At 43.7% G+C, this 19,448-nt stretch overlaps 1 protein-coding gene across 5 annotated transcripts in view; it reads right to left on the bottom strand.

The window, feature by feature from the left end:
* The window catches only part of nrxn2a (neurexin 2a), a 365,106-nt gene that overhangs the window by 8,893 nt on the left and 336,765 nt on the right, over nucleotides 1-19,448 (bottom strand). For 4 of the 5 annotated variants that reach the window (XM_070443705.1, XM_070443701.1, XM_070443702.1 and 1 more), the window contains 2 exon segments: nucleotides 1,598-1,687; nucleotides 9,975-10,146. In XM_070443705.1, the coding sequence (XP_070299806.1) occupies nucleotides 1,598-1,687; nucleotides 9,975-10,146 (262 nt within the window). 5 annotated transcript variants of the gene reach the window in all.

Raw genomic sequence — 19,448 nt, 5'->3', positions numbered from 1 at the left:
ATACCCGTGGTATACGGTCTGATATACCACGGCTGTCAGCCAATCAGCATTCAGGGTTTTTGAACCACCCAGTTTATAATATGAGTTATACCGTGCTAAAGACTCAGAAGGGCCTTAGTAAAATGTTGTGATAGGCATGTTAACACCTTGTCTGGAATGTTTAATTCAATCAAAGTGGTCTGGTTTGTATTTTGCATATTTCTATTCAGTCGTCTTATTGGCACAGAGATAAGGGCCTAATATGCTCTGAGGGTAAGCTGTGGTTAGTTTGAATGTTAGATTGGTACATCAACTGGTTAGTGTTTAAAAGCAGAGTTCGTGACTTGGTTTAATCCTGGTCATAGGGTCAAAAAAGGGTATTTTCAAATGGGTTAAGTCTTTGCAAGAGGGGAAGGTGGCACAATAGTGGGTATACTTTGACTTTATAGATATCAGTGTGTTCACAGAGAGTAATGGGGAGAAAGGAGAGTCATGGGAAAGTGTAAACACATAACTTCCCTTCATAAAACACAGGAAGTCGTTTCTTTGAATTGATGGACAACTAGGGACTGGGCATTTCCCTTCATCCTCTCGGTCAGAGGCTGGTGGACCAATCAGTGTTGTTTCTCTGGAGCAGCACTGACAATAAGCACTYTTACTGTTAAATCATCACTCAGTGAGATCAGCATGTTGAGAGAGGGTCATGTAATGTGTGTCCTTATCAGGAGAATGCCGATTAACTATGTAGCTATGCAGTGTTGCAGTGGCAGTAATTTACCTGTCTGTCAGGGTCTCAGCCCCTTTGTCCCTGAACATGTCTGTGATATGGTTGCCAAGACACAGGGAAATCATCTGGAGGTATAGTAGGGAGAGTATAGTGGTGTTTAGTGAGGTCACATTAGCGTGGGGCTTTTAGCATTGCCAATTAACCGCAGCGTGGACTATACATGAACCATCCAGTTTAGAGAATTTAGAGAGACCAGGATGTTAATTTAAATGGAAGGTTTACTGTGAGATACTGTAATACCTTGTTGCAAGAACCACCAGCATTAGATGAAATGTTCCTTTACAAGCTAATTATTCCAGTTGTTTAGCAGGTTAGTTATTATCATCAATGATGTTCGCATCACAAGAATAATAAACAGATAATACCAATGTAATAAAATCAGCAGCATCTAATTAAACACAGTAATTAGGAGGGACTTTGTTGGAGGGTTAGTCAGGGGTTATGTTTATTTAGTTAAATAGTTTTAAAATCTCTGAAGAGGTGCAGCATTCCCAGAAGGGGATGGCAAAGGATACCTGGTAGATGTACGGTACTATCACTCATGATACTAAATGGCATTAGGTAAGTTATTCTAAATGGCTATCGGTTATATGGCTGAGATGGCTGTTTCCCATCATAGTCACAACCATCCACAGTCAATTTCAGTCCAGTCCCAAACAAACCCAACATGCMGACATCTGTATCTCTATACTGTACATACAGTAGGTAACAGCATTTGATCCTTTGCTTGTCACCTTTGTCTCTTAGCACTGCACCTCTTACAGGGATTAGACAGAGGGATTTAAACTGGATTTAGCAACTGTTTAATGGATGAATTAATTTGTTGTTTACCTTTGTCGAGTAGCCACTCGTCAACTACCCGACCAAGTCGGTATGGGATTCTTTGTCTAGCAATAGCCAGGCGCTCATTATCAAAGTTCCCTTCAGAGAATTTGGAGAGACAGATTAGAGGTTAAATCTGGAAGTTGAAAGATCACAAGGTTAGAGACAGGGCATCATGGCTAACACGTTTAGCAAGTTATCAATTTGAACCCAGCTTSAGGTTTAAAAAAACTTGTGCTTTACTTAGTGGTATTTATTAAAGGGATAGTAACAAAGGGCATACTAGTTAGAATGGTGTTTAGTTCTATTTATAAAGTTCTGAGCTGGTTCATTTGGTGGGGATTGGTGTATTTATGAACTTTTTAACCAAGCATCAGGGCTTAAATGCAAACAAAATAGAAGAACAGATATAACTGTAATTGGGAGAAATCAGCAAGGGAGAAACAACGCATGCAACATCAATTCACAATTTAACCTTTAGAACCATGAACACAGTTTAAGTAAATTGCAGGAAGAGGTTTTCTGGTTGTTATCATCTCAATGGAAGGGCATGACTATGGTGATTATTACTGTTAGGGGAAGTAGCCTAGCAGGGTTCCTTATTCTTGAAGAAAGTGATTCATGATAGCATAAAAATTTGATACACAGACATTACAATCAACTGCTAGTTACTCTGAAAAAATAAATATATACAGTACCAGTCAAAAGTTTGGACACACCTACTCATTCAAGGGTTTTTCTATATTTCAACTATTTTCTACGTTGTAGAATAATAGTGAAGACATCAAAACTATGAAATAACACATTATGGAATCATGTAGTAACCAAAAAAGTGTTAAACAAATCAAAATATATTTTATATTCTTCAAAGTAGCCACCCTTTGCCTTGATGACAGCTTTGCACACTCTTGGCATTCTCTCAACCAGCTTCATGAGGAATGCTTTTCCAACAGTCTTGAAGGAGTTCCCACATATGCTGAGCACTTGTTGGCTGCTTTTCCTTCACTCTGTGGTCCAATTCATCCCAAACTCAATTGTGTTGAGGTCGGGTGATTGTGGAGGCCAGGTCATCTGATGCAGCATTCCATCAATCTCCTTCTTGGTCAAAAAGACCTTACACAACAATCTGAGGTGCAATCTGAGGTGCAGTTAACTCTAATGAACTTATCCTKTGCAGCAGAGGTAACTCTGGATCTTCCTTTCCTGTGGCGGTCCTCATGAGAGCCAGTTTCATCATAGCGCTTGATGYTTTTTGCGACTGCACTTGTCCTGGTAATCCGTCTGGCATTGCGGCCTTGTGAATGTTAACCTGTTTAAAGGTCTTACTCACATCGGCTACGAAGAGCGTGAACACACAGCAGTCTGGAACAGCTGGTGCTCTCATGCATGGTTCACTGCTAGCGAAACAGTCATGTAGTTTATCACCTGCTTCATCTGACCACTTCCATATTGAGCGTGCCACTGGTACTACCTGTTTGAGTTTTTTCTTGTAAGCAGGAATCAGGAGGATAGAATTACACTTAGATTTTCCAAATGAAGGGAGAGGGAGAGCTTTGTATGTGTCTCTGTGTGTAGAGCAAAGGTGATCTAGAGTTTTTTTTACCTCTAGTTGCATAGGTGATATGCTGGTAGAAATGAGGTAAAACGGATTTCAGTTTRCCTGCATTAATGTCACCGGCCACTAGGAGCTCCGCCTCTGGGTGAGCATTTTCTTTTTTGCATATGGCCCTTTACAGCTCGTTGAGTGCGGTCTTTGTGCCAGCATCGGTTTCTGGTGGTAAATAGACAGCTACAAAAATATATATGAAAATTATCTTGGTAAATAGGATGGTTACAGCTTATCGTTAGGTATTCTAACTCAAGCGAGCAGAATTTTGAGACTTCCTTAATATTTGAGATTGCTCACCAGTTGTGAGCCAACCCCTCCCTTGAGCTTCCCCGATGCCACCGTTCTGTCCTGCTGATGTATAGAAAAACCAGCTAGATTTATATTTATCATGTCCTTGTTCAGCCATGACTCAGAGAACCATAGGATATTACAGTTCTTCAGATCACTTTGATAGGATAGTCACAAACGGAGCTCATCCAGTTTTTTCTCCAGTGATTGCATGTTCGCCAWMATAACTATTTATCCACTCTCCGACGTAGTCTCGTTAGGTATCACGCAAATCGGCCTGAATAGAGTACCACAGTATGAGTCATAATACCCATTGCAAGATGGCYCCGACAAAGATGGTTGCCTTGCTTCGAGTCCTTAGGAAACTATGCAGTATTTCGTTTTTTTAAATGTATTATTTCTTACATTGTTACCCCAGGAAATATTAAGTCTTATTGCATACAGTTGGGAAGAACTATTGGATATAAGAGCGACGTCAACTTGACAACATTACGATCAGGAATACGACTTTCCCGAAGCAGATCCATTGTTCGTACCACCACCCAGGACATTGGATCRAATCCCAGAGGCCAACCCAAAACAACATCGCCGCAAAAGAGGTAGACGGAGCGGCCTCCTGGTCAGTCTTCAAAGGAGTGCACACCGCCTACCACTTCCGAGTATACTACTCGCCAATGTCCAGTCTCTAGACAACAAGGTGGATGAAATAATGTCAAGGGTTGCCTTCCAGAGAGACATCAGAGATTGTAACATTCTCTGTTTCACGGAAACATGGCTCTCTCGGGATATGTTGTTGGAGTCGTTATGCCACTGGGTTTCTTCATGCGTCGCACCGACAGAAATAAACACCTCTCTGGGAAGAAGAAGGGCTTCATGATTAACGACTCATGGTATAACCATAACAACATACAGGAACTCAAGTCCTTCTGRTCACCCGACCTAGAATTCCTTACAATCAAATGCAGACCATATCATCTCCCAAGAGAATTCTCGTCAGTTATCGTCACAGCTGTGTATATACCCCCTCAAGCAGATACCACAACTGCKCTCAAGGAACTTCACTGGACTCTATGTAAACTGGAAACCATATATCCTGAGGCTGCATTTATTGTATCTGGGGATTTTAACAAAGCAAATTTGAGAACAAGGCTAAGATAAATTCTATCAGCATATTGATTGCAGCACTCACGCGGGCAATACACTCGATCACTGCTACTCTAACTTCCGCGATGCATACAAAGCCCTCCCCCGCCCTCCCTTCGGCAAATCCGACCATGACGCCATCTTGCTCCTACCGTCTTATAGGCAGAAACTCAAACAYGATGTACCAGTGACAAGAACCATTCAACGCTGGTCTGACCAATCGGAATCCACGCTTTAAGTTTGTTTTGATCACGCGGACTGGGATATGTTCCGGTCAGCCTCAGAGAACAACATTGATCTATACGCTGACTTGGTGAGTGAGTTTATAAGGAAGTGCATTGGAGATGTTGTACCCACTGTGACTATTAAAACCTACCTTAACCTATCTCCAAAGTGGAGTTGCAATTCAATGGCCCTGACACGAGACGTATGTGGCAGGGTCTACAGGAAATCACGAACTACAAAAAGAAGTCCAGCCAAGTCACGGACACCGACGTCACGCTTCCAGACAAACTAAACACCTTCCTTTCCCGCTTTGAGGATAATACAGTGCCACCGTCGCGGGTCGCTAACAAGGACTGTGCCCCCCCCCCCCTCCTTCTCCGTGGTCGACGTGAGTAAGACATTTAAACGTGTTAACCCTCGCAAGGCTGCTGGCCCAGATGGCATCCCTAACCGCGTCCTCAGAGCATGCGCAGACCAGCTGGCTGGTGTGTTTACGGACATATTCAATCGCTCCCTATCCCAGTCTGCTGTCCCCACAGGCTTCAAGATGGCCACCATTGTTCCTGTACCCAAGAAGSCAAAGGTAACTGAACTAAATGACTATTGCCCCGTAGCACTCACTTCTGTCATCATGAAGTGCTTTGAGAGACTAGTCAAGGATCATATCACCTCCACCTTACCGGCCACCTTAGACTCACTTCAGTTTGCATACCGCCCCAACAGGTCCACAAACGATGCAATCGCCATCACACTGCACACTGCCCTATCCCATCTGGACAAGAGGAATACCTATGTTTTAATGCTGTTCATTGACAACAGCTCAGCATTCAACACCATTGTACCCTCCAAAATCATCATCAAGCTGGAGGCCCTGGGTCTCAACTCCGACCTGTGCAATTGGGTCCTGGACTTTCTGATGGGCCGCCCTCAGGTGGTGAAGGTAGGAAACAACATCTCCACTTCGCTGACCCTCAACACTGGGGCCCCGCAATGGCGTGCTCAGCCCTCTCCTGTAATCGCTGTTCACCCACGACTGCGTGGCCATGCACGCCTCCAACTCAATCATCAAGTTTGCAGACAACACAACAATAGTGGGCTTGATTACCAACAACAACGAGACYGCCTACAGGGAGGAGGTGAGGGCACTCGGAGTGTGGTGTCAGGAAAAAAACAACTCACTCAACGTCAACAAAACAAAGGAGATGATCGTGGACTTCAGGAAACAGCAGAGGGAGCACCCCCCTATCCACATCGAAGGGACAGCAGTAGAGAAGGTGGAAAGTTTTAWGTTCCTCGGCGTACACATCACAGACAAACTGAAATGGTCCATCCACACAGACAGTGTGGTGAAGAAGGTGCAACAGRTGAATAAATTTGGCTTGTCACCCAAAACCCTGATAAACTTTTACAGATGAACAATRGAGAYCATCCTGTCGGGCTGTATCACCGCCTGGTACMGTAACTGCACCACCCTCAACCACAAGGCTCTCCAAAGGGTAGTGCAGTCTGCACAACGCATCACCTGGGGAAAACTACCTGCCCTCCATGACACCTACACCACCCYATGTAGAAGGAAGGCCAAAAAGATCATCAAAGACAACAACTACCCGAGCCACTGCCTGTTCACCCTGCTACCATCCAGAAGGCGAGGTCAGTACAGATGCATCAAAGCTGGGACCGAGAGACTGAAAAACAGCTTCTATCTCAAGGCCATCAGACTGRTAAACAGCAATCACTAACTCAGAGAGGCTGTTGCCTACATTGAGACCCAATCACTGGCCACTTTAATAAATCGATCACAAGTCACTTTAAACAATGCCACTTTAAATAAGGCCACTTTAATAATGTTTACAAATCTTCCATTACTCATATCATATGTATATACTGTATTTTAGACCATCTATTGCACTTTGACTATGCCGCTCGGCCATCGCTCATCCATATATTTATATTTACATATTCTCATTCACCCCTTTAGATTTGTGTGTAGTTGTTAGGGAATTGTTAGATTACTTGTTAGATATTACTGCACTGTCGGGAACTAGAAGCACAAGGATTTCGCTACACTCGCATTAACATCTGCTAACCATGTGTGTGTGACCAATAAAATTTGATTTGATAATCTTGCTCTGATTTGTCATCCTGAGGGTCATTTGCCTGCCCCTGTTACAATTTGAACAATGTTCCCTGTTTGACCGCTAGGTTTGATGGTTATTATATCACCTACAATTTGAACAATGTTCCCTGTTTGACTGCTAGGTTTGATGGTTATTATATCACCTACAATTTGAACAATGTTCCCTGTTTGACTGCTAGGTTTGATGGCTATTATATCACCTCCACTGTGGGGCTCTATAGCACCCTCTCCTCTTTCTTTGAGTGTTGGTGATTTGGGCCTGGTCTGTGATAATCAATATGTCTTTCGCCTCTGACTCATGGAAGTAGAAGTTTAGTGATAGCTGTTCTGATGTCCAGAAGCTCTTTATGGTTGTAGGAAACGATGGTGGAAACATTATGTACAAGAAAAGTTCAGATAAGCGAAAAAAAATACACAAAATAGCACAATTATCCAGGAGCCAATAAAACGGCTGCTATTCACTCCAGCGTCATTTCATCATTGGATTACACATCTTGTATCAGACTAAAAATGAAATAACCTTCCAAAAGAAGGACCACAATGGCATCTCAGCTTTCTCTCTCATCTATCTCCACTGCTCTACTCCMTCCACATACACAGTAATATTATATTTGGGCCAATCACTGACTGGGTTTGTGCCCCAGAGGTGGCATGCCAAAGTGGATGAGATAGCCATTATAAAATAAAAACCTTGGTTAAAACTAGCCTTGAGCCGCCCTCCACTTGATAAAAACCTTGGCTGTACTGTAACTAAACCTCTGCTGTAACTCTAATGTACAGTTAATTTTACCCTGGTCTTCTACACTTAACAGATATAAAGAAATGTCTGTATCAAAAATCTTATCAAAACACACTCACAACTCCTAACCGTAGCCTAGTGGTTAGGCGTTGGACTATATAACTGAAGGGTTGCAAGTTCAAATCCCGAGCTGACAAGGTACAATCTGTCGTTCTACCACCTGAACAGGCAGTTAACCCACTGTTCCTAGGCCGTCATTGAAAATAAGAATTTGGTTCTTAACTGACTTGCCTAGTTAAATAAAGGTAAAATAATAAAAAATAAAGATAAGTAAAATAATATGCTTGTGCCAAATGTGGGCATACAACTGATTGAGTACTACACAACACATGTTATAGTCTGATTATGTACTGAATATTCAGACAATGTGTTCCTGAGGAACTACATGAATGGAGTGGAGAAGACGAGAGTTCTCGTTCATTGAGAAAAGGTGAAAGTATAATCTATATTAAGTAGTTAGAGAAGAGGTGAAAGTAGAATCTATATCTAAGTAAGGTAGAGAAGAGGGGAATTTCCATCATGAACTAACAATCAAGAAAATAAATGACACATTTGAGATAATCCTTTATTGTTAGCTTGGTCAATTTGATTTGGAAAGAAACGATTATTTAGATATTAGTTAACATGTTCTGGCTCATAAAATGAATCATAAGGATGCAATATAGATATTGTTTTTGGGGCTGAATTTGTTAGAAAGGGCTTGGGGGACGGGCCCAGGGCTTGGGACGGGGAACAGACAACAGAATGTGAGGGCTTGGTGACGAGTAACAGACGACAGAATGTGAGGGCTTGGGGACGGGAACCAGACGACAGAATGTGGAGGGCTTGGGGGACGGGGAACAACGACAGAATGTGAGGGCTTGGGGACGGGGAACAGACGACAGAATGTGAGGGCTTGGGGACGGGGAACAGACGACAGAATGTGAGGGCTTGGGGACGGGGAAAAGACGAAAGAATGTGAGGGCTTGGGGACGGGGAACAGACGACAGAATGTGAGGGCTTGGGGAACGGGGAACAGACGACAGAATGTGAGGGCTGGGTGATGAGGAAACAGACGACAGAATGTGAGGGCTTGGGGACGGGAAACAGACGACAAGAATGTGAGGGCTTGGGGACGGGAACAGACGACAGAATGTGAGGGCTTTGGGGAGGGGAACAGACGACAGAATGTGAGGGCTTGGGGATGGGGAACAGACGACAGAATGTGAGGGCTTGGGGACGGGGAACAGACACAAATGTGAGGGCTTGGGGATGGGGAACAGACGACAGAATGTGAGGGCTTGGGGACGGGGAACGACAACAGAAGTGAGGGCTTGGGGAGGGGAAAGACGACAGAATGTGAAGGGCTTGGGGACGGGGAAACACCGACAGAATGTGAGGGCTTGGGGGACGGGGAACAGACGACAGAATGTGAGGGCTTGGGGACGGGGAACAGACGACAGAATGTGAGGGCTTGGGGACGGGGAACAGACAACAGAATGTGAGGTTCTTGGGGACAGGGATCAGACAACAGAATGTTCTGAGAGCTCCTTTCTCCATCCTTTCAAGCCACACACACATCCACAGTGCTCTCATATAAAAGCAATTTTTTTACAGGCGGGGGGGGGGTGAAATGAGAGCTGAGATTTTGCTGAGGGGTCCTTCATTGCTCTGAGGCTGTGTGAAGATCCCATTCTCAGCTCCACTCTGCCTGGCTGCTACAATTACTGTGAAGAATCCAAATCCATCAAGGCAGCTTCAGGAAAATGTGTCCTTTTCAGATTGTTATTAGATTGTTTATGCAATAGTTATCTGGGCACTCCATGTGGCGACTCCATAAAGCACTCTGAATACATTAAAATAGTGAAATGGCACATATCAAAACAGAACCCTGGAGCGTGTTGAAAACCCCCCCCATTTACTCTATGGCAAAAGGCAAATTTCTTGCTTGCCAAGCGCATTCAACAACTGTCCTTGAATTTATGTGATATTTTATGTTTGTTTGCTAGAGCTGGAATTGGAATCACCATGCACATTCCTCCATGTCTGTGTTTTCAAAATACAGCCTGGCAGCCTGGATCAATTTAGTTATCTCTCCCTCTCCCTCCCATTCTCTTAATATATACAGTACATATCTGGAACTGCCACTCCCACTCCCACCCCCACCCATCACCTCCTTTTCAAAGAGTCCTTCCCCATGCCTTACCTGGCGGGTAGCGTTCGATGACAGGTTGGTTGTCCACCTGGAGGGTGGCGTTGCCACCGCTGCGTGTGAAGCGCACAACATGGTACTTGCCATCGCTAACTATGACAGCCGGCTCGCCAATGGTGATGTCATCTGTCCCCACGTTGAAGATCACATCGATCTTTCCTTGTTCCTGGGGATGGAAGAAACAGAAGGGGTGTCTGAAGGGAAACGACAAGTGAGATATTCACAAATCTAAAAATGCTTTGACAATAGTGGCAGCTGCTATACCACTGGTGAGTAAGACATTGGCATAGTTTTTATTGTTACAGTGCTGCAGGGGTGGAAGTACCCTTGGTTGAGCAGCCCAGAGTTATCCTCTGTGACATAGGCAGTATGTTGGACTAGTACGCCTCCATCGGTTTCCATTCACCACCTGCCTCCCTCTGCGGTCTGCAGCCCAGCTCAGGGTCCCTCAAATTGATCACTGTTGACTTGACCTTGCTGTTTCTCTTCTACCTGACCTGACACATTCCTTTCACTGAATCTTCTCTCAGAGCTAGAACCTCCATCACAGGTCAGYGTTACTTCCTCTGGCTGCCTCTGGGTGGCGCTGCTAGGAAACTGGGCTGGGGGGCAAAACACTTTGTGTGTGGGCACTGCGACGACCGGGCTGGGCACGTCTGAAGACCCTGTGATCAGACCACAAGGTCACAGTCATAGAGATCCTATTGTAATTCTTAATTCTATGGTCACAGTGCTAATGTGGCAGTGTGAGAGGACTAAAGACTAGATCAGCTGTCTGACAGCTTCAACATTATCCCAGCCCAGTCTGTAAGATMACTCTCACATCATGCTACTCACAACATAAAAATGTTCCATGCTTGAAATGTCCACTTCTTAAACATGATACTAAAATGGAAGGCTTTCAGAGATTCACTCAACAATCAGTTGGTACTGTCAGTAATATGGTAAGTGGTATCTTGTCTCCATGACTTGGGAATTGATCCCACGTGACCATTTGATGAGCAGATCAGAAACCATCAGGCATGATAAGGGGTTGATCCATCAGTATAGACATCTGACAGGGGGCAAACTGCCAAGAGGTGTCAGTCACCGATGATGAGAGAATATGGGCCATCTCACCTCAACCACTTCAGTCTGAGTTCCAGGAGAAATCAGAAAACAGCTAGAGGATGATACTATGTAATATCCTGTAGTGTGATGATGGTTACCTGTTATCAGTTATCTGTTATCTAGTTAAAATATTGTCTAGTTATTTGATTACTTTTCTTTAGAATTAACAGTGTATGGGATTTTCACAGTGTTATAGAGGTAACATCAATCCCAACCAGTGCCACTCCATCACATCAGTGTTGTGAACTGACAGAACCTTTGGGTGACCCCACCACAGCCACCACCCATACTACCCAGTGTCCTCCTGCTCCTCTGCCTTCTCCCCTTGGTAACCCCCAACAGTTTAATGGAGATTTCCCTGGAGATAGCAGTTCAGTTAGGGGTCAAGAGCAAGCTCCTCAGTCTGCATTCCTCACATTAAGCACTGTGATTCTTCCTGAACCCACAGAGCAGTGGGGGAAATGAACCAAAGCCCAGTGTTGCCTGACAAGAAGAGCCCCTCCTGAGCACCATACATTTCTCATGCGGAAAGATCCCCTTTGTGTGATGTTCAATGACCCCATCAGTTCTTTTCATGGAGATTCAGGGTGACATTTCCCCTTGAGAAGCAGGGACCTAGGCTGGATGGTGGGGGCTGGAGGCTAGGGCTGGGGCTTGACCTGACCCATCCCTCTCACCGCATCTTCTCTCACAGCTGGAACCTCCAACACAGATCAGAGTTACTTCCTCCGGCTGCCAGTGGGGTGTGTATAGGCTGCATGGGAGGGCAGAAAGGAGAGGACATTTTCTTCTCGATTATTTACTGCCCTCCGGTTCACCCCTGCGGCGCCTCAAAATAGCTTMCCTGTACCAGTCAAAGGCATGCCCCTGTACGCTGTGTATAAAGCACAGGCTCAGGGTGTCTCCCACTCTTAGGCCATGGCCACGGTCACTGGCCCAGCTGCTCAGTGTGCGCTACTGTCCCCTCACCACTACCTGCGTTCTGTTCCTCTAATGTGCCATGCTGTTGCTAACACTTGTGTGTTCAGCCTGGTCCCAGCACACTTTAGTTCACATGACGGCGGTGGCGGGGGGGAATGCAACTTTGCAACTATTTAAAATGTAGGCACTGTGTTATTTATCATTGTGTCTGGGGAACATGGAACACAGCTAAGAATAACAGCAAAGGGGACATGTTGAGCTGTCGATGTGTGCTCACGTAACCATCCAAGGAGGAGAGCCCTGGATCTTGTTCTGTTGAGCAGAAACCCCCACTACGGCTGATTGACAGTCAGAGTCTCACTGTAGAAACCGTTTCCTTCGCCCACACCTCTGTCCCTGACAGTGACCCCCCCACCCCCCAGCAGTGTGTGGGTGGTGGTACATTTAGAAGATCATAGCTATGTGAGCGTGTTCCTGTCTTCAGTGTGTTTGTGTGAGCGTAGGAGGGACTACGTCTTAATATGTGACTTGTTTCAGGAAACTAGGCATATGTTGAGCATCACTACTTCACAGGAGAGGCATTTGAACGTTAACTTTTTATTTGTATCAAAATGCGTTTGACACAAACGTGTATGCCATCTGTAAATATGAATACAATTGTTAAATTACGAGCCTAGTTGGTTTAGCCACGGAAAAGGACAGGAACCTTCCCGCTAGCCATGATTGGCTGATATAATGGATGGGCTGGACATGCCGAMAGTTGGTCTGCCATGTAGCTCGCTTCTGTCTATAACATGAGCTGCTCAGTGTGTGTAGGTAATCCTTTCTAACGCTGCTTTTTTGAAATATATCACGTAGTAGAACTGAAAAAGTGTTGTTCTCCACTTTCTGYAYGACCGAGTTTTGAAATCAGTGGAATGCCCAGTGGAATTAGAGTATGATTACTAAGGAGATGGAGAAAATTKTAGCGTTTGATTGCAAATATGCAGAGGGAGTCGAAAAGAMWACACACAGAAGGCTGTTGTATAAAACACCTGTCTCTGGATTACATCTTCAAACTAAGGGCAACCATGGCATCCGTGACAGAGAGGGAGAAGCGTTCATCCATATATACGGACGGGTAAGATAGTCTTGCTAGCTACATTTTCAGATATTATACATTTCTAATTTTGTCAGAAAGTTATTTTCATTTCAAGTTAAAGTGTACTGTTAGCTAGCTAACGTTAGCTGGCTGGCTCGCTAGCTAACATTACATGTATGATCTGTGTAGTAATATTATTCGTATCTCAGAGCCATTTGCARTGCTAGTTATAGCCTTATGTTAMATAGCTAGCTAACATTGAACATGGTTGGTTAGCTACCTGCAGATTCATGCAGGATAGTAAGGTTATGAGTTGGGATTTATGGCTCATTGTTTAGCTAGCTAGCTACATGTCTAAACAAAATACTCTCTGCAAGTAACCATTTCACTACACACTTCTTTCTGTATCCTGTGCATGTGACAAATRAACTTGGWWTTTATTTGATATAGTATCTATTTACCAGAGACGGTAACGTGAAGAACATGACCAACACCAAAGTCAAATTAGGATATAACGTTAGGCCAACGAGACAGTGTCCAAGTTCAAAAATCTTCCGGTAGAATGCCCTGCTTTTATTTTGTCAGACTCACAACTTCTGTAATTGGTTCGCCATTAACTTGGAAATAATTATCTTGTTGTGAATTTATTTTCCTGTAATAAATAAGACAAATGAGCTAAAGTGAAGACGTTGTCAGCTATATGATATGGTCATTACATGAACTGGCTAACCAGCTAACTTAACGTTAGCTAGCTCAACGTTAGCTATTTAGCTAACAATCTAGAAACGACCCAAAACATTGTTTAGAAAGTTGTTTTTAGTTGCCTGGTTCACTAGATTGACATATAATAAATTCATTTTTAAACGGTGTTAAAATACACCAGTTATGCTGTTTTGCACCACCAGGCTGCTGATGTCATGCAGCCTGTAGTTTTTGTGTTTAAACTTTTTCTTAACGACCACGACAAGTTTGATGTCGGACGACAATAAAATGTTCATGATGTCARTGCGACAACTGTCGATAGACGTAGTATAAACCAYCCTTTAGTCTTGAAATCTTTGGTTGTTTAGTACATGGCCCCATGTGAATCCTTAAAGAGATGGGTGGGGCTAAGGCTTAAGAGGGTGGGAACGATGCTGAATATGTGTAGACAAAGAAGAGCTCTCCAGTAGGTTTACCAAAACATTCAAAGGCCATTTTCTCAAAAGTGAGGTTACAAGTTTACCAATTTTCAAAGCAGAATTACTTTCCCATTGTTCCTCAACTGTAGTGTATGATATACCATTTTCTAGCTCTGAGTCCAATGTAAAAAACACAATTTTATATGTTGCTACTGTCACGGCCCCTCTGCATTGCAGGGGCGGTTCCTCCTGCAGGCAGAGGAGGGTCGTTAGTGATTGGAGCCACCTGGGCTCAGGGTATTTAAGCTGCTTCACTAACCACTTTTGTCTCTCTCTCTCTGCTCCTCCAGGTATGATCCTGTTTTGTTTGTTCCTTTGTAGTTTTACGTAGTTTTCACTCAGTCATATTCACACACACAGATTCACGATTCCCTGCACTTTACATACACCCTACATTATGATACTTTCACACCTCATTCCTTTTTCTTTGTTTAAAGTTAATCGTTTTTGGTTTATAATAAAGAACCTTTTTYATTGGCCTATACCTGTTGTTCGTGTCCCCTKATTTTTGCCACAGGCTATGAGCCGGCCTGTGACACTACATAAGACAGAATCGAGCWGGTTGATCACATATGTGATGTGAGCATCATGTTGCACACTGCACTCCACACCTCCGTCCRATCAAAGTACTGTAGACTGGACCATGCCATGTTCTTAGAAAGAGGAGAGGGAGGATATGAACCCAGCCTCCTGATGCATTTCCAACAGCCAGGGGAACTCTCTGCTCTAATCTGGCCTGGAGGTACAGTGCCTTCCTACCAGTCCCAGCACATTGGTGGGCTGCTGCCAGGCAATGAGAAAGGCCTGTGGTCTCTTCAAATTGTGGTCTTTGTGAATATTGCAGTGACTTGAGTTTCCCATGGCCTCAGGAGCTGAGGGCTGCAGCTAGCCGGGGACACAACTGCTCCTCCCTCCTGACAGCTGGATAATCACATTCAGATGAGTGAACAGAGAGATAAACCTCTTAGATGTAAGTCTTCCCAGCAACTCTCACATGCAAATGCACTCACATACCATATACATTATACAATATTACAATTGCCACAGTGAAGACTCAGAAAAGGTCTTGAGATGGAGTTCCAGTACAAATCAAAACAAAGCTTCATTTGTCACATGRACATTATACAGTGTAAACTAATACCTGACAATTGGGTCAAATCCTAAATGAAGGTCTGCATGCATATTGGAAATGAATATATGAATATAGACCATTTAACTAGCTTCGGTTTTAAACGAGTCATTCTACATGAAAAGAGACCCTGGTCTCAATGGTGACTCCCTGCTTAATTAAATAAAGGTACAATTAAAATAAACATTAGAGAAACAACCATGCTGAGACATAACATATATTTCAGCAGTGATGATTCCCTGGAATAGTACAGTAAGCATGTACCAAAAAGAGCCGTTAAACATCAGATAGTATTTGGGTGGATTAGCAGAATGTTGAACACCCCCCAGCAACATTGTCTTATTTGGTTTATTGAGGCGCTTGAAAGTCACCTTTTCTTATTTCTTTGACATTCCCCTGTGCACAGCATTGCTATTTTGCAGTCTCGCCCACGGTTAAATTCTCATTCCCCTTGGGGCATGCCATGTAGAATTCATAAAGCAGCCATGGGGCTCTCTGGACCTAAGTCAGCCCAGCCAACCCCTACTCTCTGGGCAGGACAGCCATAAATCAGGAAAGGATTTTAACAGGCCCATCTGTCCTACCTGATCACATACAACATGCCTGTTCTCTCTCTCTCGCTCTGCTGGCTCAATAGCACCACCCAGTCAACATGCTCCACAACACCTGCTTGACAGCTAACGTAGGYCAGCATTTTTCCTTGTTCTGGTGAATTAAGACTAGGTCTTTCATGGTCAGTTTTGTTCAGACGCTCCTGTCTGCATGTGCTTTGGTAATAACAAGGTCCGACAGGTTCTGTCAGGAGAGGCCATTGTTAGCCTCCCACCCTGCTGTTGTGACAAGAACATTGTGGGGATATTTCCCAGGCATCTGGCTTCCCACCGTTTGGAACATACAGACCCACCGACCGAACCACTCTGTCTGGGTGCAGCTGCCTGTACCCACCTGCATCTACTCTTCAGCTCCATGGCACACACAGTACAGATGGCCTATGGCCTTGTCATAACATTTGGGCCAGTTTTAAACAGGGGTTGGAACAGGTTCAGGGAACAAAACCGAAAACCAGAAAATAACAAAACAATTTGCTGAACAGAATCAGAACCGGGAACGAAAGTGATCTATGCTGTTCCAGAACCGCTATTTTAAAAGCATGGGAACCGGTTAATAATCTTATTTTACATACCAGACATTTTTTCCAGTCCCACAAAAAGATGCAACAAAGTGCCTGTGGAAAGCCCTCACTCTGTCCCTCAGAAACTTCTCCCAGTGCCTGCCAGCTGAAAATCTTTGCCAGTGTGCATGTGTAGGCTACCTGTCCCTGCCCTTTTCAAAGCATAGACTGCTGTAGCCTGCTGACATTACAAGCGTGATTCAGAAATTAGGGAGAGATATATAATTGGAGAAGAATGGATTAACTTTTTCAATGCTAGTTAAGGATGCTATAGTTATCACGTTTCCCATTGGATTTATTAACTTCAAAAAGGTAAGACGTGTTGTTATTTAAATTCTGGTGCTACTCTGCACACACAAGCTTGTTAGCTAAGTAGCTAGCTCGCTCTGGTCCAACTTAAGCCAACCCTCAGAATTTCAAAGACATTTAAAGTTTATTCATAGAAGCCCCTCCTCCGTAGGGGTAATTCTGTGGGCACAATTCAGATAATGCAAGTCATAACATGATGCCCAGCACTTCAAGCCAAGCCTCCTCCACCACTCTCTCAAAATGTCAGTTGCATCTCGCGCCGTACACTTGTCTGTCCAATCGATATAGCTCCATAGCAAGTTGTTCTATTGACACTGATTGCTGAAGTAATTTAATGTTGAGCTAAATGTACAAAATAAATTGATTTCAGAAGTTTAAAAAGGAACAGAACGGAACGCTATAAACCGTAACTTATTTTGGGTTCTAACCATTTCAAAACTTTATTTTGCTGCTTGGAACAGTGGAAAGGAACGAAAAACAAGATGGTTCTATTCAGAACTAAATGACTGGAAAATAATTTAYGTTCCAACTCCTGGTTTCAAAGGATAAAGTAGAGTAGTCATAGTTTCATTAAAAGCCAAAACACTAAACATTTCAAATACTTTGGAATACAAAAGGGTGGCAGGTGGTCTAAATGTTATTATTCTTTCCAATTAATAAAGGAGTAACAAGTTGGATAGCGATGAATGAATAATGACTTGGTTACAAGGTTCCTGCTGAGATAACACTGTGAGACAAGGATCTATGTGACATAAGCTGGAGGCCAGCCTCTCTAAACATGCTGACTGTCTGATGCCACCCCATAGGGCCTCTCTGCCAAGGCTCTGCTCCCCCAAGGCACTGTCCTGTTACAACCTGCTCTTCAGAACTACACGTGACATCAGGGCTGCTCTGTGATTGGACTGCAGGGAACAGYGTATCCCATCCTAGAGAACAATAAAGTCCGCTGTTTCCTTTTRCCCCTCACCACTCTAAAGGAACTGTATCTGTGCACTGTGAACCTGGAAATAGATGTGTATATAAATAAAAGACAGAGATAGCTGACATAGGTGATATGGATATGTGATAGGTGAGACAGGTGATATGTGACCCGATTCAGGAAACTAGGCATATGTCGCAAGTCACAACTTCACAGGAGAGTTGTTTGAACGGGAAAAATATTTGAGCAATCAAAATGCGTTTTTTTMGCAGAAATACCTTCTTGAACATGTGAACTTTCATTTGCCTTAATGTCAAACTAGTATGCCATCTGTAAATACGAATACAATTGTTAAATTACAAGCCTAGTTGGTTTAGCAACAGAAAAAGTGAGCAACCTTCCCCGCTAGCCATGATCGGCTGAGATAATGAGTGGGCTAGACATGCCGAGAGATGAGTTTGGATTGGTCTGCCATATAGCACGTGTCTGTCTATTGGAGCTGGTCAGTATGTCAAAGTTTTGGTATTTTTCCTCATTTTCAACAGTGTGTGGGTCTCTATCTCTTCTAGAAACCCCCACAAAGCATACACAGCTAACGCATCCTATGGAGCATGTAAAGAAAGACAGGGCCATTCAGTGGTGCGGTTGAAAATGGAAAGTTATGGGTGGTGAGAGACCCACCCTCCAGAGAGCAATTAGGAGAGTATGCAGCAGACGGTGAGAAAAAGCTAAAAGGTCCAATTGCACAGAAACAGGCCATACAATTAGTGTCAATTGAATAGAACATCAGGAAATGGGTCTATTTTGGTAGTGCTGTGTGTCTCATCTTTCTGCAACGTGCATCTTAGCAACATAAGCAGTCTAGTTTCGACCAATTATAGAGGTTAGAAAGAATATCATGGGATTTGAAAATGTGAATTAAGCAAGGAAAACATAAATGAGAGATGAGAATTTAAAATGGTGGAGATCCGCAAATCAAATKTTTTGAATAGCAACAGGCAAGAATTACTGTCACTCCAGGATAACACATTCAAGCTGCACTCAATAAAGGTAGCATCACTGGACAATCAAGTGTTGTAACAGAATAAAAGAGTAAGCCTTCTCTTATGGATGGAGTCCCATCTTTCAAGAACAGGTGTGGTTATTACACCATGCACCGCCTTGTCACAGATCCCCCTTTGCTTTTAATCACATTTGTCCTGGGGAAACACARGGCTAAAAAGCTGACTTCCCAGAGGAGGGACACTGCCGCTGGCAGCTGCTCACCAGTCACAGACATAGTAGCAGAAACAGTCAGATATGGACAGGAAGCTCAGTGTTGAAACAGCACCCTGCATTCACCAATCTGCCTCACTAACACGTTTATTTGGAACTCGCACATGGCCGAGAGGCCTGTTTGAAGTCCCACTAATCCTCTTTTCAGGTAAATTGTGTTGACCATAAACAACTGACAACTCAGAAAAAACGTAGAGATTCAGCACTCACAGCTCAGCCAGCYTTTAGTCCATCCAGCACCATGGACAGCGTTAATTAACACAACCAGGGCCGGATATAGAAATCATAGCCCCTCCCACTCCCTCTTCAATTTACTGTTGAAGAAAAATACCCTTTATAATAAAACCACAATAACATTTGCGATGTGGCATA

This window comes from Salvelinus sp. IW2-2015, linkage group LG5 (genome assembly GCF_002910315.2).
Source record: "Salvelinus sp. IW2-2015 linkage group LG5, ASM291031v2, whole genome shotgun sequence".
Classification (NCBI taxonomy): Eukaryota; Metazoa; Chordata; class Actinopteri; order Salmoniformes; family Salmonidae; genus Salvelinus; species Salvelinus sp. IW2-2015.
Note: the sequence above shows the minus strand (reverse complement) of the source record. Positions and strands in the feature narration are given on the sequence as shown.